This window comes from Ranitomeya variabilis, chromosome 3 (genome assembly GCF_051348905.1).
Source record: "Ranitomeya variabilis isolate aRanVar5 chromosome 3, aRanVar5.hap1, whole genome shotgun sequence".
In the NCBI taxonomy this organism is placed as follows: domain Eukaryota; kingdom Metazoa; phylum Chordata; class Amphibia; order Anura; family Dendrobatidae; genus Ranitomeya; species Ranitomeya variabilis.
This window is the reverse complement of record NC_135234.1, coordinates 724,530,959-724,557,148: the sequence shown is the minus strand read 5'-3', so window position 1 is coordinate 724,557,148 and position 26,190 is coordinate 724,530,959. Positions and strand designations below refer to the sequence as shown.

General features: G+C 41.2%; 1 protein-coding gene across 1 annotated transcript in view; it reads left to right on the top strand.

Moving 5' to 3' along the window:
• XPO4 (exportin 4) overlaps nt 1-26,190 on the top strand; it is a 144,608-nt gene that overhangs the window by 68,854 nt on the left and 49,564 nt on the right. The window contains exons 5-7 of the mRNA XM_077298369.1: nt 8,667-8,783; nt 13,925-14,078; nt 22,503-22,615. Of these exons, the coding sequence (XP_077154484.1) occupies nt 8,667-8,783; nt 13,925-14,078; nt 22,503-22,615 (384 nt within the window). The remainder of the gene's footprint in view (nt 1-8,666; nt 8,784-13,924; nt 14,079-22,502; nt 22,616-26,190) is intronic.

The following is a 26,190-nucleotide window of genomic DNA, read 5'->3' as shown; positions in this document are numbered from 1 at the left end:
GGGGGATGGTTCGAAATACAGGGATATTCTCGAGTAAAGCCTGTTTGTTAGTGATTTGAGACTGGGACATAGGGTCACCTTTCAACAAGACAATGACTCAAAGCATTCTGCTAAAGCAACACTCGAGTGGTTTAGGGGGAAAAGTGTAAATTTGTGGAGTGGCCTAGTCAAAGCCCAGACCTCATCCAGTGGAGAATCTGTGCTCAGAGGTGAAGATTGCTGTTCACCAGAGGAAACCTTCTAACTTGAAGGATCTGGAGTAGTTTTGCGTTTAGGAATGGGAAAAAATCCCAGTGGAAAGTTCAGAGACTTATCCAGACTTTTTGCACCTGTAATTGTCGCAAAAGTAGGCTCTACATAGTACTGACTTTAGGGGGGTGAATAGTTATTAACACTGAAGTTTTCAGTAATTTGTCCTATTTGTTTTTTTCACAATAAAAGAAAACCAAATGTTCACAGATGTAGGCATGTACTTTACAGGAACTGATGCAAACCAAACAAAACTGTGTAATTCCAGCTTGTGATGTAGCCAAACATGGAAAATGCTGAGGGGGTGAATACTTTTGCAAGCCACTGTACATTCTGCTGGAATTAGGGCGATTACAACTTGCAAAGGAAAAGTTGTGGCTGCAATAAAGTCCTCGTGAATTGTATCTGGATTGTTAAGTGCGTATCAATGCCGCGTTTTTTTTTTCTTCCCCTCTAGTGGAACCTGCTGGAGGCTAATCCCCCTCTGTCATAGTCGCTAATACCTCTTTAATGAGGGTACATCAGCACGCTGCATCTGCTGTTTGAGTGTTCTTGAGAGTAAATTATTCCATTGACCTTTCATCCCATAACCCTGATGCCGTTCTTGTTTCACTTGCACTGTTGCCCACTCGGGTTCCCCTGCTGACCTCCACACAGCTGCTCCTCCACCGGCCACATCCTCCTCACGAGACCCTTTTTAAGAGTTACAAGCATTTGTACGAAGTGACTTGTTCTTAATGAATGATCAACGATGATGAAAGATCACTCAGTTGTGTTGGTGAAACACCCGAGTGCTATCGCAGGGTATTTGTGTGTGTGTGTGTAAAAGGCAGCACAACAGGGGGGGAAATAAAATTAACAGGGATTAAGAGGTTAAATATGATGGGTATTTTTTATTTTTTTTTGCAGTTTTTATTTTTTCATGCTTTCATTAAACAGCCGTTTCGTCTTCAGGAGCTCACTTCTTCTTCCCGACTTCCTGCTTGTCATGGGGCGGCGCGCAGTGGAAGATTGACAGCTCCAACTAGTGGCATGGTTGTCCTAACGAAGTGATCTCCTCCAAGCAGAGGCAGGTCTGCCGGTGCCCTCTGCATGATTCGAGGAGCACAGAGATCCAGCGAATCTCACCCGCCAGCTCTAAAGCACTCGCTCCTTACCAAGGCAACCGGCCACCTTTTGATAGACTGCAGAGGTGGCTGGTAATCTAGGCAACTATCCGTGATTTAAACCTACTGTTCTTGAAAACGGATGTAATTTTTATGAGTTTTTTTTTTTTTTTACGCTTTAAAATGTCACCTACCATATTCATAAAGAGGACACAGCCTATGGTTTCATATACTATTGGCCTGTAGCATCCGTCCATTGTTGTAGCATCTTCCCTGAAAAACCTTGAACCCATTCTTCTGCCCTCGGCGGTGGTAGACGAGGTGTGGTCAGCACTATCGGTGTTATTTGGACCCATAAGTGGTGGAGACCAAGTCCTAGTATTCGATAAGAAGAGAAACCACCGCACACCAGTTGGTTAAATTAGTCGCATTCCTGAAATATCAGCATTTCTTACATAAAGCAAAGCTTTCCGATCCCTTCTGGACCTTTATCACCGGTGGGCATACGTAGAATTGTTGATCCAAGCATTATCCTATCGTAGTAGTAGTTTTGCAACAACTGGAAAGCCATAGGATGGGGAATACTGACTCTGAGAAAAGGATCAGGCAGTTTAATTTCAACATGCCCCATCCTTCTGTTTTACTATGGAGATAAAGGTGTTGAAACGCTGGTTTCTTCATCTTCCCCATGTGCCACACATGCATACCTAACCCATCAAGCAACCGTAGAAAGCTGGAAGAAAAGTATATGGCCAGACTTGCTTCTTCAAGTACTACTACTGTTAAGTCTGACTTGACCGTTTCAATTTTTTTTTCCGCCCCTCAAACATTTTTGGTAATCAAATGGAAATGACATTTCTTAATTTCTTGGTACAATCCAGATTATGTAGAGGTCTTTACCTGCATGTTCTTCTAGTCGTTTCTTGCCTTACCCGTTCTCTGGTTTCTCCCTGGCTTTCCTTCCATGTGTCCTATTACTCGTCATGAGCTCAGATAAGGTGTTATCTAAGCATGCTCATGTGCTAATACAGTATCTTTAGCGTGCTCGGTTACTGTGTTCGAGTCCTTGCAGCTGCATGTCTCGGGGCTCTTCCACAGCCACAACACATACAGGGACTGCCTGTCGGACAGCCGCGAGACATGCAGCCGCGGGGACTCGAGCTTATTTTCCGAGCACGCCGAAGACAATAGATTAGTTCACGAGCATGCTTAGATAACACCTTATCCAATCGCTCTCTCATCACTAGTCAGAACGTCAATTTACGCCGTGCATGTTATAACTTTTTATTGTTGGCTCGTTCTAATAAATGAAGATGCATTTTTATTCGTTTCATGTCTTTTGTTTATTTGCTATTGGATGATTTACTTTACTTTTTGTTGGTCGAGCAAAAGTTAGTTTTTTTTTGTTTGTTTGTTTTTTTTCTTAGAATTTTCACCAGTTCTTTGCTACTTGTGAATAGGGATGGATACAAATGACTATAATAAGTCTCGCAAGAGCCCAAAATTGGATCCGATCTTGTTCTAGGTCTAAAAACTATTTGCAAGCGATAGAACTCCCTTTTTTTTTCTTCTTTATATTCCTTTATATACCCGGCCTAAATATTGCTATAACCTCGTATCTTTCATGATCGTGTTTTGTATTTATTTTTTTCTTTTAAACAGTATATCGATATATGGTCGGATACGATGATGTACATTGATCTTTGTTTCCTCAGCTGTCTAAAAAATTTAAAAAAGTTGAGAATGAGACAGGTCATGCTTATTTAAAGGGCCATGCTTTTAATAAGTGTCATGGGGGAGCAGACTGATGAGCCTGATGTGACAGCTCGGAGAGCCTGCGTCTCATGTAATTAGTGCGGACACGATTGCGTCCTGTCATTCTGTTTTCGCAGCTTCTCCTGTTTACAGTTGACATTAACCCCCTGAAAAGGGGTGAAATAGCTGCCATTGTTGCGGAGCGGCATTGTCGCTGTGAGGACGGTGGTGACACACTCCTCCTATTCAGGCCTGATCTGTTTAGGTATGGGCCGGCTACAGGGATTAGGCTCGGCGCGTGCTAGCTAAGATAACAAGCGCCTGTGAGGTCAAGGTACTGACATGAGAGGCATTTATGTGTAGGGATGCGCCAGTTGGTGGCACCGGGGCTTCACTCTCAGCTGTCGTATGAGCCGGCATAAATAGGATCCTCGCAGCTTTAATCTTTTGCTGTAGTGAGGTATGGGATATGGTTCTGTCTACTGACACTGTGCGCATCCCCCCGGGGGGTTGGGGAACATTTTCTTATCGGCCCTCATCTTCATTCTCTTTTTTTTTTTTTTTAATCCTTTTTTTTTTTTTTAATATTAACAAGTGATGTGAATATTGTTTGGGTGTTTTTTTTTTCTTTGGTTAACGTGGATCATTAACTAAGGAATTTCCATTTTTTTTACAAATTGGTTAAGCCTAATTTTGCTTTAAAGGGAATTTGTCAGCTGTTTTTTGCTGTGTAATCTGATAGTGGCATGATGTAGGGGCAGAGAGCCTGATTCCAGCGATATATCACTTACTGGGCTGCTTGGTGTGGTTTTGATAAAAATCACTGTTTTATCAGCAGGAGATTATCACAAGAGGACTAGTAAACCTGCTGCCATGTAGTCCTCCATATTCATGAGCGTAGTTTAACCCCGCCCCCCCACCCCTGATTGGCAGCTTTCTGTGTACACTGTACATATGTAGGAACTAGCAGGTTATCTGCGCTGCTGATGATTCCAGTAGGAAGTCGTCCAATGACTTGGAAACACGTTGACATTAAACCACAATCCTCAGCCACGCAGATGACCCGCTTTGTGATCTTTACTACGTGATTATCCTTTTGTGGGTTGATAGCATTTTTTTTTTTTTTTTATAAAATCCCTGTTTTCTCTGCTGTACATGTAGCAGTGCTCAGAGTGCTGAGCTGAGTATAACCCCGCCCACACACCTGATTGGCAGACAATGTACAGTGTACACAGGAAGCTGCCAATCAGTGAGGAGGGCGGGGGTTACACAGATTAGCTTGCACTACTAGTACTGTAGTAATTATCTCCTGCTGATAAAACAGTTTATGAAGCTACAGCAAGCTGCTAATCATGTGGCACATCCCTGGAATCGGTGACTCTTGCCCTATATAATGCTGCTCTCAGAATAAATGGCAATATCTACTGACAGATTCCCTCTACAGGGGGTCTGAAGGCACAAGATAGTGATCTATCCTAAAGGGAACCTGTCAACCCCCCCCCGGGCGTTTAACTAAAAGAGCCACCTAGTGCTGCACTAATGCTGCATTCTGCCAAGGTGGCTCTTTTAGTTGGGGTCCCTGCAATTCTGCAATAATCGCTTTTATAATGTGCCCCTCATACCTGAATTTGTCAGGGGGGCAGGTCTTTCCCCCCTGACACAAACGCCTCCCAGCCATCACTAAGGGCCTCTGGGCGCCGCCTCCATTTCCTTCATGAACGTCCCCGACGCCTGCGCTGTAAGTTTTTTTTGTTCTTTTGTTTGTTTTTTTTTGTTTGTTTGTTTTTTTCCGGGTATGCGCAGCTTGCGCTCCCCTTCGAACTTACAGCGCAGGCCGGGTACGTTCATGACTTCCTGTTAGTTCAGGGGAAAAAAACACATGTACATTAGCCACAATGGTCAGAACCCGGCCATATCTTTTGTACTGAAGCATCCAATGAGCGTGTGCAGAGGTCACTGTGAAGGGACATGGAGCTATGACATCGCCTATTGTAATTGGTGGATCCGGTGTTATCAGCTGTGTATAGAGGAGTCACCGGTCAATGTAATCCTGCCTCTGATGATAATGAGCCTGCTGAAAACTCTTCAAGAAAGAGACAAAAAGAGCCCCAGTAGCCAATGTAAAAATTGCAAGTTTACTAATTTTTTATTTTTATTTTTTTTAATGAAAGATTGTAATAATTAAAAAAAAAAAAAACCTTTACCATTTTTTTTTTCATCAATACATTTAGTACCAAAAATACCTGATTTAAACTGCAGGTCATTTTCTGATGATGGCCAAGCTGCATTCAAGGCAATAAATCACACGCTCCTTGCATTGAAGTGTATGGGGATACAGTGGTGATGTGACCAAAAAATTAGATTTTTTTTATTTTTTTTTATTTTTTAATTTGAAACCGCAGCGTCCACCAAAATGGATGGGATTTATAGAAACCTCATGGCCACTGTGCTTTTTTGCTCTGCGTGAACTGACCCATATATCATGTTATAGAGCAGGGGAGCGGAGCAGACCGATCTCTAGTTTTGTGAGAGAAGATTCCGTATAATTTGTGTTTCTCATTTAAACCTCTGCTTTCTGGGATAGACTGCGTATGTGCCACAATAGGCATCTGAGGACCAAGACTGTGCATACTTTATCCCCTCTCCACATTGTTGAGATCGGTGTACAACACCCTCCCACTTATGTTCAATTTGTCATTTTAGGAATAAACGTTTTTGATTTATAATGTATTTCTAAACTCTTAAAGTAACTAGGAATTTTTATTTATTTTTTTACTTTAAACATTGGAAACCCCATCTGTTGGACGTGACTCTTCTGCGGCTGATGCTTGCCATGGAAGGTGGTCATTCTGCCGGGAGCTTGTACTATTTCTCTCTCTTGCTCACCTGGCACTTAGGCCGAGGTTGCTGGGGAAATTGCGTTATAAGGGAACGTGTCTAGGCGTCAGTGTGTGTAGGTGTGCGGTGGGTATTCTGCAGCGGGTCAGATGGTTTTGGGCTGGGTGCTGGAACACACACAGAGCTCTGCTGTACAGTAGCAGTGTGTGCCAACACTGCGCCGCGCTAATGACCCGGCTCGCTTACACTGACTGATTGTTTGGGATTCTTCTGGAGGAGCTCTGATAATGTACAAATAACAGAATTGTCCCATCATTCACATTCCCACTGACACTTCTTCTGTAATTTACCCCACAAATCTTCCTCCTGTTCTGTGAGAACTCTAATTAATTCTGTCTGAGACCTCTAATTACTGGACCCTCCGGACTGCTCTCTTCTGGCACGTGATTTATAGTTTATTCAAGATTTATTTTTTACATTCCAATAGTAACTACAAGAGACACAAAACTGTGATTTTTTTTTTTATTTTTTATTTTTTTTTTATTTTTTTTTATTTCAGACATTTAATATAGATATCTTATATTTTTTTAACTCTTGGGCCATGTTCACACGTTGCTTTTTTGCAGTGTTTTTTGGTACTTTTTTTTATGAAAATTTTCAGCAGCATTTTACAGTACCAACAAAGTCTGAGATTTCAGAAATCTCATGTACACACCGTGCTTTTTTTCCCTGACTCTTTTGTTCAAAGAGCTTGTTTTTTGTTTATAAAATGCAGCATGTCGCTTCTTTCAGCGTTTTTGCAGCATTTTGTGCACTATCCAATGAGTGAAAAACGCTGCAAAAGCGCAGGTATCTGCTTTTGCTGCATATTTTTTTTATGTTAAAACCTGTTGAAGTTGAATCAGATTATTTATTTTTTTTTTTTATGCACTAAACTCTCAGCATGCTTAAGAGACTAATGTACGCTGACAAATACAGCAATAATAAGGCAGCAAAAACTAAGCAAAATCTGCTTTTCGTAAGCCACTTAAACTTTGCATAAATTAAAACGCAGCTTGTGAACATAGCCTTAAGGGAATCCCCCCGGGGTTTTAGTACCTACTACATTTAGGCCTTTGTTTTAGGCTGTTTTTTTATTTATTATTATTATTATTTATTTTTTAACTTGTGATCTTTTGAGACTTTTAAGGCCATGTTTACACGTTGCATTTTTGCTGCGTTTATTTCTGCAAGCAAAACCTGCTCTCTTGGCAGTAAAGAAGCTGCTTACAAAAAGCACATTTTTGGCTTTGTTGTTTTGGTCTCTTGAGCACGCTGATAGTGATGCAACTTTCTTAGATTTTTGCACCAAAAACGCAGCAAAATCTGACACTTGCGGTATTTTGCTGCCTTTTTGCACTTACTCATTACTTTCTATGGGTGAAAAACTCTGCAAAAACGCTAAAAGACGTGACATACTGAAGGTTTCAAAAACACAGCAGTTTTCCAATTCCGTCAGGAAAAAACAAACAATGTGTGTGCAGGAGATTCCTGAAATCTCATAGCATTTGCTGGTAGTGTAAAACGCAGCTTAAAATTTGCATAAAAAGCAGCGAAAACCCAACATGTGAACACGGCCTTGGGATTGCGTGATTGGTGATGTTAAAAACCTTGCCGAAGATGCAGTAAACCTTTTTTACCCTTATGACTTCATTGGGTTTTTGCCATCTGTTACAAGCAACTTATAAATCAGTGTATCTTCAAAATATTTGGCAAAACTTTTTTTTTTTCTCCCGACACGCAAAAAAAAAGAAAAAAGGAAAACACAAATTTTTTTTAAATGTCTTTTTATATCTAATCTGTTTATTTTAGACTTTTCATGAATAAGGATTCCCCCTCCTATTAATGGGTAGACTGTAGACTCAAAAGGGGTATTCCCATTTCCAAGATCCAATCCCAAAATGTAGTAGGTGAAATATTAGAAAATACCTCCAATTAGACATGTAGTCTAGTTCTTCTGATTCGCTATGTTGCTTAACGTGTACAGGGCATTGCAGTAGCTTGGGTATCAACTAACTCACTGAGTGGTCGTAACCATGGATATCTAAGCTACTGCAATGCCCTGCACATGGTAAGTGACATAGCTAATCAGAAGAACTATACTACAGTTCTAATTGGAGGTATTTGATAATATTATTACACCTACTACATATTGGGATAGGCTGTCGTAGAGGGGAATACCCCTTTAGTTCCAGCACGGCTATCAGTAAGTGGTCGGTGATCGCTAATCCCATACAAATCAGTGCATATTCCAACCACATTACCTCTGACGGCGTTGTCAGGGCCCTGTTCTCGAGGTAGACCTACATCGACTATACATTTCTGGCATAAATATACAAGGTGGGAGCGCCCCTTTGAGTCCTTGGGTAAATCCTTGGGGCGCTGACCTACAGCGATGCTTGGCTGTGCGGCCCCAGATCTCCCCATCGTGCATGTACAGAAGGATAATCTTTCTCGGCACATAATCCGCTTTTCACGCATGGTGACATATACTTGTGTGAACATGGCTTCAGTATGACCTCCTTCTAATTAATGAGCTTGATTGAGTTTTGCAGCCCAGTGGAACAGCTGCTGACCCTGTAGTGGTTGATTTTTGGGGGTCGATGTCGCCGTAGATCCGTTTATAATATGCGGAGATCCCGGGAATATTTTCACACATCTTCTCTTGTTTCTTTGCAGCAAACATTGGCCTGCTCCATACTAACAGCCCTGCTTATAGAGTTCTCAAGTTCAAGCAAAACCAGCAACATCGGCCTCAGTATGGAGTTTCACGGGAACTGCAAAAGGATATTTCAGGTGAGTGTTCCTCCGTGTTCTGCCATAAAGTGCGAGGCCACTAAACCACCGTCATGTCATTGTGTAGCTGGGGTTTTTGCATTCCAAACGTGCTCATGTCAAAACCAACCTTTTCAGCATGAGGTATAAACGGCCTTAAAGGGGTGGTTCAGCCTTGGGGCTCGAGTCTGCAGTCACTCTGACTCTTCGCGGTCTGTAGTCTCTGACCAGGGAGGCGGCGGTCACACGACCACAAGTATGCGATATTCACTTTCTGGCCACATTCCGACTAGACGTGCCTGGCCTCGCTCAATTTGCTTGTACTGGATGAGGCCGCACACGTCTAGTTGGCATGTGATTGGATGTATGCAAGTTACATACTTGTAGTTACGCGCCCGCCGCTCCCAGCACCGGAGAATCCTGACGGCGCGCACATACTGTGTGGTAACGCAAGTCTGCACTCAAATAGTGACTGCAGACATAAAGCCCAAGCCTGGACAACCCCTTTAAGAACCCATCTGTAGTTGACTCTTAGGAAGCCAGGGACAGCACACCTTAATTCAGAACTCTAAAATTAACTATATAATTGCACTAAATTGGAGAATCATGTTTTTTTTTTTTTTTACCACACTATGAAAAACTAAACAAAAAGAAAATTTGGATTTTTATGGGGATTTTTTTTTCCGCTATTTCACCCCATTTGTTTGTGGGTTGGTTTTTATTTATTTATTTTTTGTTCCTTCCCCTCATTTTCCAGTACATTGTATGATTTCAATGGTGTCATTCAAAATAGATTTCTTTGGTGTAACTTCTTTTTTTAGCAGATGTAGCAATGCTAGCTGTGAATTCTTAGGGGAGTATGAGACATTCCAGAAGTTCTGCTTCTTTTACAGGTCGCATGATCTGTTATCTGGCGGCTCCGTGCTCTAAGACTGTGCTACATACGGGGCTAACGCTATCTAACAATGACCGACTTAAAATAACTTTGGCCATTGGCCAAAGTAATCGTGTTTTTTTTTTCCTCTTCCCCCTACCTCCTACTTGCAGATGTCTCCTCGTGTCACATTTTGCTCTGTATTTGAAGCGGTTTGCATCATAAAACTGTCAATGTAGAACAAGGAGCTTTATGGGAGGAAATCTAAAAAATTGTATTGTTAATAAATGGTTAAATATGAGAGAACCCAAAGAGCGTAGGTTGTGGTCTGCCTAAGTACATGTGTGGTGTAAGGCTGTTTGTACTGTGTGGTGTAATTCTAATTGTACTGTGTGGTGTAATGCAGGTTGTACTGTGTGGTGTAATTCTGATTGTACTGTGTGGTATAAAGCTGGTTGTAGTGTGTGGTGTAAAGCTGGTTGTACTGTGTGGTGTAATTCTAATTGTACTGTGTGGTGTAATGCAGGTTGTACTGTGTGGTGTAATTCTGATTGTACTGTGTGGTATAAAGCTGGTTGTAGTGTGTGGTGTAAAGCTGGTTGTACTGTGTGGTGTAATTCTAATTGTACTGTGTGGTGTAATGCTGATTGTACTGTGTGGTATAAAGCTGGTTGTAGTGTGTGGTGTGAAGCTGGTTGTAGTGTGTGGTGTGAAGCTGGTTGTACTGTGTGGTGTGAAGCTGGTTGTACTGTGTGGTGTAAAGCTTTTTATACTGTGTGGTGTGAAGCTGGTTGTACTGTGTGGTGTAAAGCTGGTTGTACTGTTTGGTGTAATTCTAATTGTACTGTGTGGTGTAATGATGATTGTAGTGTGTGGTGTAAAGCTGGTTGTAGTGTGTGGTGTAAAGCTGGTTGTACTGTGTGGTGTAATTCTGATTGTACTGTGTGGTATAAAGCTGGTTGTAGTGTGTGGTGTAAAGCTGGTTGTACTGTGTGGTGTAAAGCTGGTTGTACTGTGTGGTGTAAAGCTGGTTGTACTGTGTGGTGTAAAGCTGGTTGTACTGTGTGGCGTAAAGCTGGCTGTACTGTGTGGCGTAAAGCTGGTTGTACTGTGTGGTGTAAAGCTGGTTGTACTGTGTGGTGTAAAGCTGGTTGTACCGTGTGGTGTAAAGCTGGTTGTACCGTGTGGTGTAAAGCTGGTTGTACCGTGTGGTGTAAAGCTGGTTGTACTGTGTGGTGTAAAGCTGGTTGTACTGTGTGGTGTAAAGCTGGCTGTATTGTGTGGTATGAAACTGGTTGTACTGTGTGGTGTAATTCTGATTGTACTGTGTGGTGTAAAGCTGGTTGTACTGTGTGGTGTAAAGCTGGTTGTACTGTGTGGTGTAAATCTGGATTGTACTCTGTGGTGTAAAGCTGGTTGTACTGTGTGGTATAAAGCTGGTTGTACTGTGTGGTGTAAAGCTGGCTGTATTGTGTGGTATGAAACTGGTTGTACTGTGTGGTGTAATTCTGATTGTACTGTGTGGTGTAAAGCTGGTTGTACTGTGTGGTGTAAAGCTGGTTGTACTGTGTGGTGTAAATCTGGATTGTACTCTGTGGTGTAAAGCTGGTTGTACTGTGTGGTATAAAGCTGGTTGTACTGTGTGGTGTAAAGCTGGTTGTACTGTGTGGTGTAAAGCTGGCTGTATTGTGTGGTATGAAACTGGTTGTATTGTGTGGTGTAATTCTGATTGTACTGTGTGGTGTAAAGCTGGTTGTACTGTGTGGTGTAAAGCTGGTTGTACTGTGGTGTAAAGCTGGTTGTACCCTGTGGTGTAAAGCTGGTTGTACTGTGTGGTATAAAGCTGGTTGTACTGTGGTGTAAAGCTGGTTGTAGTGTGTGGTGTAAAGCTGGTTGTAGTGTGTGGTGTAAAGCTGGTTGTACTGTGTGTGGTGTAAAGCTGGTTGTACTTTGTGGTGTAAAGCTGGTTGTACTGTGTGGTGTAAAGCTGGTTGTGGTGTGAAGCTGGTTGTACTGTGTGGTGTAAAGCTGGTTGTGGTGTGAAGCTGGTTGTACTGTGTGGTGTAAAGCTGGTTGTACTGTGTGTGGTGTAAAGCTGGTTGTACTGTGTGGTGTAAAGCTGGTTGTACTCTGTGGTGTAAAGCTGGTTGTACTCTGTGGTGTATAGCTGGTTGTACTGTGTGGTGTGAAGCTGGATGTACTGTGTGGTGTGAAGCTGGATGTACTGTGTGGTGTGAAGCTGGATGTACTGTGTGGTGTAATTCTGATTGTAGTGTGGTATAAAGCTGGTTGTAGTGTCGTGTAAAGCTGGTTGTACTGGTTGTACTGTATGGTATAAAGCTGGTTGTAGTGTGTGGTGTGAAGCTGGTTGTGCCGTTTGGTGTGAAGCTGGTTGTGCCGTGTGGTGTGAAGCTGATTGTGGTGTGAAGCTGGCCGTGCCGGGCGGTGGGAAGCTGGCTGTGCCGGGCAGTGGGAGGCTGGCTGTGCCGGGCGGTGGGAAGCTGGCTGTGCCGGGGGGGTGGGAAGCTGGCTGTGCCGGGCGGTGGGAGGCTGGCTGTGCCGGGCGGTGGGAGGCTGGCTGTGCCGGGCGGTGGGAAGCTGGCTGTGCCGGGCGGTGGGAAGCTGGCTGTGCCGGGCGGTGGGAAGCTGGCTGTATCGGGCGGTGGGAGGCTGGCCATAGGGGGCTTTAGTTTTTGTATTTTTTTTTTTTTTAATCTTTATTTGTGCAGGTTGAAAATTGATCGTATAGAGAGAGAATCAATCTTGAGTCTCATACACATGTGTATCAGGGAGCTGTAACAGTGACCCCTGTGCAAATAGAAAGACCCACAGCTGTAGCTATTGGTGTCAGTTGTGTGAGTGATCGGGAGCCATAGTCTTTTTCATGCTGCTCCTCTGTGCATATCGGGGAGAACGGAGAGCCTGTGGTCATCACGTTTGTGTTCACATTGACAGCTTTAGGCTTAAAGGGAATGTGACCTAAGAAAATGACTCGTGGTTTAAATCTGAACTTTACATTAAATGTATTTAAACTTATTGTTTTGTTTTTTTTTTTAAACAATTCAATTTATAGAATAGATTTAGTTTTGTATATAAAAAAACAACTTTTCACACTTCCTGCTAAACCTAATATTAAAGTTTGACTTCCTGTTCGTCACATGGACATCAGTAACAATAGATTGTCGGACTCCATTTGTTGGTAGAGATTCTGCTATAGTACTATACTATAATAAGTATTATCAGAGCATTTCTATCTCCTGCTTTGTGTCTGACACAGAACTGAATGGAGCAATTGTTATATATGCACCTGCCATACGTGCACGGTTCATATAAGCAAATGTTTAGAGAATCGATGAAGCTGGAATTAAAAAATCGGTCAATAGTTTCCTCACTTGACTAGCTTTAATGGATAAACGAGGACTAGTTCTATTCAATTTTAGCTTGGGGGTACTATGCACTGAAAATGTATTTTCATTTTTTTAATATATATTTATATAGTACTTTAATTTTCCCCTAATATGGGGCACTTGGCATCATGGGGGTCTCCTTCCTCTGGATCAACAAGTCAGATTATAGGTTGAACTTGATGGACATATGTCTACCTTCAACCTTAACACTAGGTAATTTAAATTAAAAAAAAAAAAAAAAAAAAACACCTACGAGATTGTGATTTTTATAACAAAATCTTGTAGGTGTTTTTTTTTTTTTTCTGCCCAAAGCTAACGAACCTATTGTCATTGCCAATATTCCAACTGTTCTAGACTTTCCGAATTAATATTGGAGATGATTTGAAGCTGGTGGTGTTGTGGGCTCCCGGCCGCGGGAGAATGATCATGTTACGTCTTTAAACCGCTTACGATTTTTCGAAACACTGAAGCGGTTTAAAGAAAAGACCTATCATGACATGGGCACAACGATGTAATATTGTCCATTTTTCTGTACTTTTCCAGGTGGAATTTAGTTTTAATGTTTTGTTGATGGAGGGCTCAAAGTCTACATGCCCCCTGTGTGCCTAACGTGTAACTTTCCGACACCCAATGGTCCCCGTGTTCGAGAAGGGAGGGTGTTGGGGAAAACCAAATTGTCTTTTTTCTGTCCGTTTGTATCCAGAAGCTGCGGTGTTGGTGTAACAGTTCTTGTGCCTTGATGACAGAAGGACACTGGATCACTTTTATGGAGAGAGCCCCGCCGCTCCCCGGAGAGGCACTCTTCCCATCATCCCTTGCTCTGGTGTCGCAGCTTATAGGGGTGGTTAGCTGTGTAATGCTTCTTGTTCTTCTCTTTTTAGGAAGAGGACTTACGGCGAATCTTCATGTTAACCATTGAAGTTCTACAGGAGTTCAGCCGACGGGAGAACCTCAACGCCCAGATGTCTTCAGTATTCCAGCGCTACCTTGCACTAGCCAATCAGGTTTTAAGCTGGAACTTTTTGCCTCCAAATTATATCCTTTTACTACATAATATTGGTGGGTTGTAGATCGTCAATGGGAAGGGTAAATAAGTTATTACTGTAGCCTCCTGGGCTGGGGTCCTGGGTTTGTATCTGGCCAAGAGCAACTATTGTATGGAGTTTACTGGTAGAATAATTAACTTCTCAAGATTGACATTAGATTGTGAGCTGTGTGGGTGACGGGCTGACATGAATCGTGACTATATCAATAGCCTTTATGTATACAATGGTGCCATCTGCCGCAGGGCTCACGCGTTAATCCATTGTGTTGACCGGTCGTCCATACCTGGTTCTTCCACTTAGTTTTGTAGTGCGAATTGCATATAAATGTAATTAGAACTTTTTCCGATATGACTCTAGGACTAGATATAGATGTAGATGACTTGTCTTAAGTCTGATTTCCCAATAGACAGGTGCATTACGGAGGAACACACACAAAAGCTGATATTGAAGGCATCTTTAACTATAGAGATGAGCACTGAATTATCGGCTTTCGTCAGAGGTAAGTCAGGAGATTCAGATTTCCGTAATCGATATGGGAAGGAATGAGGGTCTGCATTATTATTCTAGCAGTGTAATTACAGGACCCCCGGATATAGACGGCTCGCTCTGATCTTACATGTTTATAAGAGCAGTGACTTTCATACCTCCAGTATAAATAAGCCTGGGTATTGTATTACCTTTGTCTCTCCAAAGCCCTTCTGATATTATTGTGTTTCAACATCCTTTGGAGTCCTTTGGCAGACCTCATTGTAGTTGAGCAAAGTACAATGCACCGTTGGAATTTTGCAGCCCAAGTATCGCTCCTTTTAAAGTGAAGATTGGTCAAAGTATATTAGCCGGGCATTGTGTCCTTCATTAACGCACAGCTTCCCACCCACCGCCTGCCCGAGAGCTTCACCAGAGGTCAGTAGAAACCAGGGAGCTCTACAACAATAGGCAATGTCAAGCGGAAGCCAGTAGTGTAGTGTGAATTAGTATATAGGTTTTTGTTTTTCTTTAGATAGATAGAAATCTATATATTCTCTATATATTCTCAAAAGGTTCAAAGAAACGGATTCAAATTTTGTTTGTGTAAGATGAGGAAAAAGTAATGTTTATTTCTGTTAATGTTGATGATTATGGCTTACAACCAATGAAAACCCAAATCATTATCTCAGTAAATTAGAATATTTTATAACACCAGCTTGAAAAATGATTTTAACATCTGAAATGTTGGCCTACTGAAATGTATGTTCAGTAAATGCACTCAATACTTGGTCGCGGCTCCTTTTGCATCAATTACTGCATCAGTGCGGCATAGCATGCAGGCGATCAGCCTGTGACACTCCTGAGGTGTTATGGGAGCCCAGGTTGCTTTGATAGCAGCCTTCAGCTCATCTGCATTGTTGGGTCTGGTGTCTCTCCTCTTCCTCTTTACAATACGATTCTCTATGGGGTTAAGGGCAGGCAAGTTTGCTGCCAATCAAGCTCAGTGATACTGTTGTTTTTGAACCAGGTATTGGTACTTTTGGCAGTGTGGACAGGTGCCAAGTCCTGCTGGAGAATGACATTTCCATCTCCAAAAAGCTTGTCCGCAGAGGGAAGCATGAAGTGCTCTAATATTTCCTGGTAGACGGCTGCGCTGACTTTTGGTCTTGATAACACAGTGGACCTACACCAGCAGATGACATGGCTCCCCAAACCATCACTGATTGTGGAAACTTCACACTGGACCTCAAGCAGCTTGGATTGTGGCCTCTCCACTCTTCCTCCAGACTCTGGGACCTTGATTTCCAAATGAAATACAAAATTTACTTTCCTTGTGGAGTGTGTCAATGAATGCCTCCAAGTCAGCAGTCTTCCCCGTGATTGTGGAGCTAGTGAAACAGACTAGGGGACCTTTGTAAACACTTAGGAAGCTTTTGCAGGTGTTTTTTGTTAATTATTCTGATTAACTGAGATAATGACTTTTGGGTTCATATCAGCTGTAAGCCATAATCATCAACATTAACAGAAATAAACACATGAAATAGATCACTCTGTGTGTAATGACTTTATATAATATGCGAGTCTCACATTTTGTATTGAAGAACTCAAATAAATTAACTTTTCAATGATAATCTAATTTTGCTTGTGTGTGTAAACATATATATATAGACAGATATAGATAGAGATATAGATAGATAGAGACGTAGAGATATAGATATATATATCTATATCTCTATATCGATGTGTGTGTGTGTATGTATATATATATATATATATATATATATATATATATATATATATATATATATATTTTAAATTCCGTCTTACAAAAAAAAAAAAAAAATCCTTAGGATTTTAAAGTACCGGTGTTTTTCAGTAAGATGAAAAAATAAAGGGAAGAAAAAAATAATATATATTATATTTTTTTTATAATATAATTTAATCATTTATAATATTTTATAATTTGTATATACTTATTTGTATTTTTAAGTTTTTAATATATTGTCCATCTTACTAAATTATACTGATGCTAAAAGATGCATCGAATATGCAGTGTGTCTATTACTCATGTTCTCACTTTCTCGTTTGGATGACCTTAGACCTGTTCACATGCAATTCTTCTAGGTCTTGTTTACTGCTGGATTTTACTGTACTTTATGGGGGTTAATATTATTAAAACTCCCATTCCCTCACTGCAAAATAGATCGAATGTGTTTTGAATAGGTTGAGGTTGTTGTTGTTTGTAATTTTTTTTTTTTTTTTTAAGATCATTATTAAAAAAGAAAAAAAAAAGTAGCTGAAGTATTTTGGGCGTTGTAGTGGTCCAGTTTTGTACCCACCATTCCGTATCGCCTACGGGCCATTATGCTCACAATACCCGGACTCTCTGGTTCTAAACCTTCGCTGTAATATTGGGCTATTTTACATTCTTTAAAATGTGAGTTTATATCTGTTTTGTCTGTTCACGTTCCTGGTAATTTTCCATTTTTACCCTCATTCTGTAAGCAGGTGAATATTTATTTTTTCTCCATAGAATAGAAGGAGAAAAACTATTCACAAGTATTGTCAGTGTTTATTGTAAATTTTCAATTGGTGCTGCATGATCATCATGAACGAGCGTTACTAGGAACGTTTCATGACAGGTTCCCTTTATATACCATATAGTGTTTCTGCAGATGTAAACTTATACATGAAATTGTACTTGTTTTAACCCCTTCCTAACATCCGGCGTACATGTACAGTGCATATTGGAAGTGGGTGTGGAGCAGGCTCCCCCATTCCCGACAGGTGATGGCTGTGTATTACAGCCACCACCTGGCCCTAGCAATCTCAAGTGGAGCAGTGCTTGGCTATTAAATGCCACTGTCAATCTCTGACGTGGGGCTAACAATAAGGCTGCCGTCACACTAGCAGTATTTGGTCAGTATTTTACATCAGTATTTGTAAGCCAAAACCAGGAGTGGAACAACAAAAGTATAATAGAAACATATGCACCACTTCTGCATTTATCACCCACTCCTGGTTTTGGCTTACAAATTCTGATGTAAAATACTGACCAAATACTGCTAGTGTGACGGCAGCCTAAGGGCTTGTTCACACTTTGCAGATTTTGCTGCGGATTTTTCCGCAGCGGATGTGGAAAAACCGCAGTGCAAAAACCGCTGCGGTTTTCACTGCGGATTTTCCTGCGGTTTCTTCTGCGGATTCCTCTACGGGTTTTCAACAGCACTTTCCTATTGGTGCATGTTGAAAACCGCTGCGGAATTTGCAGAAAGAAGTGACATGCTGCTTCTTTTTTTCCGCAGCAATTCTGCGCGTTTTTTTAAGGGAATTTCCGCAACGTGGGCACAGCGGTTTTTGTTTTCCATAGGGTAACATTGTACTGTACCCTGCATGGAAAACTGCTGCGGATCCGCAGCAAAAACCGCAAAGTGTGAACATAGCCTAACAGTAAAAAAGCAACAAAAAAAAAGTTTCCTTTTTTATTTTTTTCATATATTTTTTTTTTTATTCAAATCTCTCATCTTTTCCCCCATTGAAAATAAAGATATTAAAAAGTACGCATATGTAGTATTGCGATTTTCAGAAAAGTTCGGTCTAGCAAAATCTAAAAACCGTAAACAACTTAACTGGAAAAAAAATCATTAATGTTAGTTTTTTTTTTGGTTGTTTTTTTGTCGCTGCAGTTCCACAAAAAAATGCTCTAACAAGCGATCAAAAGGTGACATCTATCACAAAATAGTACTAATAAAAAAAAATGCTGTCTCGCCCCGTTAAGCTTAAGCGATCACACAGCTCCATTGGCTGAAAAATAAGTTATGGGTCTCCGAAAATGGCGACATGACCACCAAAAATTAATTTTTGTGCAAACTTCAGATTTTTTTTTCACTGTTAAAAAACTGTGTATGTTTGGTATTGCCATAATTGTACTGATGAGGAGAATCGTATTGCATGGTCATTTTTTACCACAAAATGTATACCGTAAAAACAATTCCCAAAAAAGTCAAAATTGTTGTTTTTTTTTTCACAATTTCACCGCGCTTGGAATTTTTTCCTCGTTTTCCAGTACACTTTGTGGTAAAATGAATGGTGTTATTCAAAAGTGCAACTCGCCCTGCAAAAACAAGCTTTATGTACAGAAAAATAAGAATTATGATGCTGGGAAGAAGGGGAGGAAAAAACAAACACAAAAACTGAAATTGGCTGAGACGTGAAGGGGTTAAAGCTAGTGATGAGTGAATATACTCGTTACTCGAGTTTTCTCGAGCATGCTCGGGGATCCTCCGAGTATTTTTTTTTAAGTGCTCGGAGATTAAGTTTTCATGGCCGCAGCTGAATGATTTACATCTGCTAGCCAGCATAAGTACATGTGGGGGTTGCCTGGTTGCTAGGGAATCCCCACATGTAATCAAGGTTCACATTGCTTTAACAGCAGCCCGTTCAACACATTCGTTATCGGGCTGCTGTTAACGCAAGTGCCGATGTGATATAGCTCTAGCGAAGATAGAGCTAGCAGATGCTCTATACATGTACATGTGGGGGTTGCCTGGTTGCTAGGGAATCCCCACATGTACTTATGCTGGCTAACAGATGTAAATCATTCAGCTGCGGCTCTAAAAACTAGATCTCCGAGCACTAAAAAAATACTCTGAGGTCACCCGAGCGTGCTCGAGAAAACTCGAGTAACGAGTATATTCGCTCATCACTAGTTAAAACCCAAAATATTAGACAGTGGATTTTTCCAGAAAAAAATGGGCTGAATTTTTCCAATTCTTTGTGAATACTAGCTGGGGTCTGCAAAACGTCACTAGACTATTGGGCTTCTCCAATACCCTGCAGCCATTGGGACCAAAAACGATTACAGAAACGGCTCAAATCTTTGTTGAAAGTCTTGAGGAATCATTGATGGTTGAGAAGGTTTTCTGATGTCTTCTAAGTACTTATTGCCATATTTATTACAGGGAGTGCTGCTAAATGAATGGGTTAAATATGAAGACAATTGTTTGATTTTCTGATATTCTCAAGGTCTTTGAGGAATTGATTGACTCTGTGCTCTATTAATACATTGAAGAGAGGGAGTATAAAGAGGCGGGGGTATGCGGCGGGCTCGCTTCACATTTGTGCCACGGTTTTACTTTGGGTTTATGCACGTAAAGTGCTCGTACGTCACATGTTCCAGATCCGCAGCAAGTCCACAGTGGAATTTGCACCAAAAACTGTCACAGTTTTTTGTTGTTGCAGACTTTCCGAACAGTTCAGTGGTTGTACTTTAAGATGCAGAGTGTTTCTGATTGGTGGGTGTCCAGGTCTTGAGACCTCCTGCAATCAGCTCAGAGACATGCAGCCGCGGGGACTCAAACTTATTTTTCGAGCACACCGAAGACTCTCGGTTAGCACCCGAGCATGGCTGATAACATCTTATCCCAGCACGTTCGCTCATCACTAGTACAGACCTATAGACGTACTATTGAGCCTGTGCACTGCTCAGTGTGCTCATACAGGAGCTGTAGACTTCAGAGCTTTTTTTTGACCAATCAGTGGGTGTATCTGGACCTGAACCCTCCAATCAGCAGTGCTGTACAGCCCCTGTAACATAGTAACATAGTTAGTAAGGCCGAAAAAAGACATTTGTCCATCCAGTTCAGCCTATATTCCATCATAATAAATCCCCAGATCTACGTCCTTCTACAGAACCTAATAATTGTATGATACAATATTGTTCTGCTCCAGGAAGACATCCAGGCCTCTCTTGAACCCCTCGACTGAGTTCGCCATCACCACCTCCTCAGGCAAGCAATTCCAGATTCTCACTGCCCTAACAGTAAAGAATCCTCTTCTATGTTGGTGGAAAAACCTTCTCTCCTCCAGACGCAAAGAATGCCCCCTTGTGCCCGTCACCTTCCTTGGTATAAACAGATCCTCAGCGAGATATTTGTATTGTCCCCTTATATACTTATACATGGTTATTAGATCGCCCCTCAGTCGTCTTTTTTCTAGACTAAATAATCCTAATTTCGCTAATCTATCTGGGTATTGTAGTTCTCCCATCCCCTTTATTAACTTTGTTGCCCTCCTTTGTACTCTCTCTAGTTCCATTATATCCTTCCTGAGCACCGGTGCCCAAAACTGGACACAGTACTCCATGTGCGGTCTAACTAGGGATTTGTACAGAGGCAGTATAATGCTCTCCTCATGTGTATCCAGACCTCTTTTAATGTAATATGTAACATTTTTGTTTAATAAAATGAGTTACCCTTTAAAGCCTTTTTTTAATCTTTATTCTTTAGGAGCACCTCACTTTGTGCGTACCCGGAAGCTCGGGGTGCTCCTGATTGATGGTTTGGACCATGGGCGTCTCCAAGCGAAAAAGGCATGAAGTGTTTGCTCTCCAATGCTACAAGCACTGAAGCTGATCGGATCATTCTTGCTTCAAAGCAGAGAAATTTTGGAAAGATCTTGTAGGCGCTGCACGCTTTGCTAGTAGGCCGGCCACCACTGATGGATTGCAAAGGTGGCGGTTACCTAAGCAACAAGCCGTAAACAATAGAATTGACATTCCTCTCTGTTCTTGAAAACTGAGAGTATTTTTAATAGCAGGTAAATTTCAAATTATATATGTGTATATATATATGTATGTATGTGTGTATATATATATATATATATATATATATATATATATATATATATATATATATATATATATATAATTTTTTTTTTTTAACAAAAATATTTAGAATTGAGAGTCCTCAGTGGTCGATACCTTTTAATGGCTAACTGAAAATATGGTAAAAAATTGAAGTTAGCCATTAAAAGGTATCAACCACTGAGGACTCTCAATTCTAAATATATTTCTATCTACTTGCTAACACGGTACCAAGATTTTATTTTTTGATTATTTTTACAATCACTTTGCAATTTGAACCATTTAGGATGATGAGAATGAATCTTTAACGTTTGGGGCTAATGATTGCTGTATTTATACAATCCAAATACATTGCAGCGAGTTGGAGCCAGTTGGATTTTTTGACACTTGGTTGTCGCAGTAGTCGGCGGCAATGTGACCGCAGGACGCCGTGATGTAGCAGCGGCATACAGGGATGTTTCACTGTGTAGCCCCAGGCTAGCACAGAAATGCCAACACAATTGCCCCTTTTGTTACCCTACTGATCACCATTGACTTACACTGGGGTCTTTCCTACCAAGTTGACCACTGTTTTAATCGGCGACATACAGAATTGTATGTCCGTGTACAAAATGTTTGCAGATATTCCCAGAAAGTAATATGACTGCAAAGATATCCCCCAGTATACAATCCCGGGAATGGGGGAATGTACAGTAGTAGCCCCTCCGTGGTAAGTGACTTGTACTGTACACCCATGTATGTGCGCTGGCTGTCAGCCCCTCGTTACCATCACTCCTATAAATAAGCCTTCCCTCTTATCTCCGCACCATGGCCCACAGTGAGTGGAGCAGGCGGGCTTCTTACCAATGAAGCCCCTTCTACAGTGTGCTCGTGTCGCATGTGTTTTCCTGAGTGGAGATTAATAGCAAAGTAATGAAGAGAAGCGGAAAAAAAAATAAATCTGCTGTTTTGCATAAACTGTTGCACCTGTCGATTTGCGGTTGCCTTTTGCCCACTTTGCCTGTCACATTAGCCCCCTGCTTATCAAAGTGATGGTACGATGGTGGCATTCGGGATAATAGTGATCAGACCGTTGTGTAGCCGGCCCCCCGCATTCTTAGATATCACGGCCTAATACCTTTTATTCCTTGGCCTCATGCATGAATTATGCAGCGTATGTGAAGAGGCTTAATGCCGGTTTCCATTGCATTCTTGTGTAGTGGATGCTGCTGTACTGCACGCTCCTGTTCCCTTTTTTTTTTTCTCCCTTCCCGTCTTTAAAGGCTTGCAGGAATGTTATTGTTGACCTTGACACCAGATAACTGGGCAGACATTATATAGCAATGTTTGAGTCCTCCCAAAATGTGATGTTGAAGCCGACTGAGTCCTGGCGTGAAAGCCTCCTGGACAGCAGAGTGATGGAGCTTTTCTTCACGGTAAGTTCTGCCTGGTTTTTTTTCGTCTTTCTGCTTTATTATTTTATAGATATTTTTTCTTTCTTACTAGAACCCAACATTGCAATGTATAGTAAACATGTTTTCTATACATGTAGCACAAAAGACTGTTTGTGTTTTTGTTTGTTTTTTTAGTTTTTTTTCTGTGAGGGCGGGTAATGGGATATTAATGCATTTGATAGATTACATCGTTAAGGTTGATTTAAAAAAGACATACGATGTGTCCAAACGAAGAGAGGATGTAAAAGGTGTGGGAAGCCGTAACTTAATTTGTACCTTTTGTATCTGGCTGTTTAATTCTTTAAGGCTGTGTGCACACGTTCAGGATTTTTTGCGTTTTTTTTTTCACAATAAAAACGCTGAAACGCATACATATGCACGCCCTCATTTATAATGCATTCGTAATTTTTGTGCATATGTGGCGGGTTTTTTTCCGCAAAAAAAAAAAAACGCATTTCGGTAAAAAAAACGCAGCATGTTCATTCATTTTGCGGATTTCCCACTATATTATTGCATTGGGAAATCTCTGGGAAAAAATGCAAAAAATCAGCGAAAAAGAAAAACTCATGCGTATTTCTTACAGAAAATGTCCGATTTTGCTCAGGAAATTTCTGCAAGAAATCCTGACGTGTGCACATAGCCTTAAAGTGAGTTGGGTTTGGGGCTCTTTAGACTGTTCACATGGTACAAGCAAATGTTATGATATTTCAGAAATCTCCTGCACACATATTGGTATTATTTTCCTGACTGATTTTGGTAAACTGACCGGTTTTTGCAACCTGCAGCATGTCACTTCTTTCAGCGTTTTTTTTGTTTTTTCACCCATAGGAAACATTGGGTGAGTTCTAAAACATAGCATAAAAACACAAGCATCAGTTTTTTACTGCATTTTTGGTGCAAAAACTGAAGTAAGAAAAAAAAAATTTTTTTGTGTGTTTTGGGGGATGCTAAATGTCATCAACATGCACAAGAGACGATAAAAATGCAGCAAAAACTCAGCAAAACCTGCTTTTTGTAAGCAGCTTCTTTACTGCCAAGAGAGCAGGTTTTGCCTACAGAAAAAAAACTAAGCAAAAATGCAACTTGTGAATATAGCCTCAGTGTGATTGCATCCCTTATTATTTCATAGCCTGAAGAAAAAGTTATGATTACAACTCTATGTTCCGTGATTGCTAAATGTGTGTGTGTGTGTATGTATGTATATAATATATATATATATATATATATATGTGTATGTGTGTGTATGTATGTATGTATATATATATATATATATATATATATATATATATATGTGTGTGTGTATGTATGTGTGTGTATATATATATATATATATATATATATACGGTATATTTTTTTTTATTTTTATCTTGCATATCCACCTTTTATTCGGTAGTTAATGAGTTTGTTTTTTACGTTGTTTCATAATTTTTAATATTTTATAGTAAACTTCTTCAATGCATTATCACGTCCCCGATGTTTCTAGTAGTGTTGTCACTACTTCTGTCAGTAGATAACGTTATTATGGTTCTGTTTAAAGTATTCATTGTAATAACAGAAGGCAGAATTAAAGGGCAAAATGATGTTTTTTCTATTACCCCCTTTGTGGCGTTTAGAAGTTTTTTTTGTAGTATTTTTCTATTTGGGTGCTGCAGTATGATCATAGCCACAACCTGTAGACTTCTGACGTATTGATCAGATCAGCTCTGTGCGGTGGGAGGAGGGTGCGATGCTTTTTGCATTGTTCTGCATTGATCTTGACGGGAGCAGGGAATCATTTGCAAACCTGTTGGAAGATAAAGTTTTGAATGTCAAAATAGGAAATGTGAACTAGACGGACTTGGTGGTGCAGGTGGGCAATTTGCATGCACCACCTACGTGTCCGAGACCACCTTCACACATCGGTTTGTTCTTTTGTGACGGAGACACAGAAAAATACACTTTTTTTCATCAGTGTGGTGTATACGACTTTCAGCCATGTTTGGTCAATTCTTACCAAGTTTCTTCTAACCATTACACAGTAAGAACCCGACAGCACTCGGGTTGCATAGCAGTTTTATCCGTGTTATTTTTTTTCCCTTTGACAGACCCATTTATTTCAGAGCCCTTCAGATTGTTGGTGACGGACCCCACCCCCGTCACCAACAATCGTTTGTACAAGAACAGACGTGTCGGCACAAGGCTTTAATTTTAAGCCTTGACACTTACCAAAATCATCTTGCTCCTTCATTACCAATGATGTTACCTAGAAGCCCAAGTATGAATTATCTGGGGGTTTTTTTTTACATATTTTTTTCTTAATAATATATTAAATATTGGCATTATGCAATCTTCAATCTCTTCCACCTAAGCCAACGATGAGTCTTTAAATTATAGGATAGATCCCCCCCCAAAAAACAAAGCCGTACAGTAGAGCAGACTTTGAGTTGTTGTAATACAGGGTGTAGCTGCTGCAAATCTCTCGACTTCTCGGGTGTGTAGGACATGCAGACTCTTGAAGAAGCAGCATCTGGAGCATCCCGTATGAGGAGAAGGAAATCCCTGGCTCCTTCAGGCTGTTGATCGTACGTTCCCTGTGTGGGGGCAGGTAGACCACCGCCCGGATCGGAGATCTGTGTGTTGTGTCTATGGGCCGCACAGCTCGGCTGCGGAGACTCACTAACCCAGTGTTTCTGGTCTTATGAGGTGTGAAGCTCCGCAGAAGACCAGGAACGGGCCCACTGAACAGCTGTCCGGTAGACATCTAAACAACTGCTGCCCTCAGCTGTGACCACCTCCTGCCAACATCCTCGGGCTCAGCCGGTTAACTCTTCCATGTCCTCCCTGGTGTTTTCGGCTCCTCCGTAGGTCTCCATGGTAAATGAGTCTGAATATAAACACCTCGTAACCGTGCACCATATATTATCCATCTAATCGGCGATTTGCCTCGGCGTGTCCGCCGTATCGCCAGCTGGATTGACTTTGTCTAATCCGTCATCTTGTTTGATAGGGAAACTTTGATCGTGATTTCGGTGAGGCTCGGTGCAATTATCACTTTGTTTATCTGGCCCGCGTCCTTTTTAGATCCCTGTACTATTGTATTACATACAATAACATTCTGCCGTGCACAGCCATATTGGATTTCTACCTTATTTTCAGCTGTCCATCCTACATATGGATAATGTGGGATCGAGATGTCAGTGTGGAGGAGGCGCGATAGATCACAAATTGAGGCACATGTACAACAATGATTTAATCCCGTCCTGCGGAGATATCGTAGCGGTCTTCTTTCTACATTTGTTGGAGCTGGTGTAAACGTACACTCTGGCCCTGCAGCGAAGGGTCTTCTATCTCTATGAAATGTATGAGACCCAAGCGGCAATGATCGGGTGTCCATGTGAGGGCCGAGGTCCAGCGCTTGCACGGGGCGCGGTGTGATTGCGTTACGGCAGCCAATCTATAATACCGCGCTTCTAATGGACCGGTTATCATTTTGCTGTTGCTATAGCAGTTTCTACAAATTGCACCTTATTCCATCCTATGACTGTGCCACGTTGTAGGTAAGGCCTATCGATGTATTT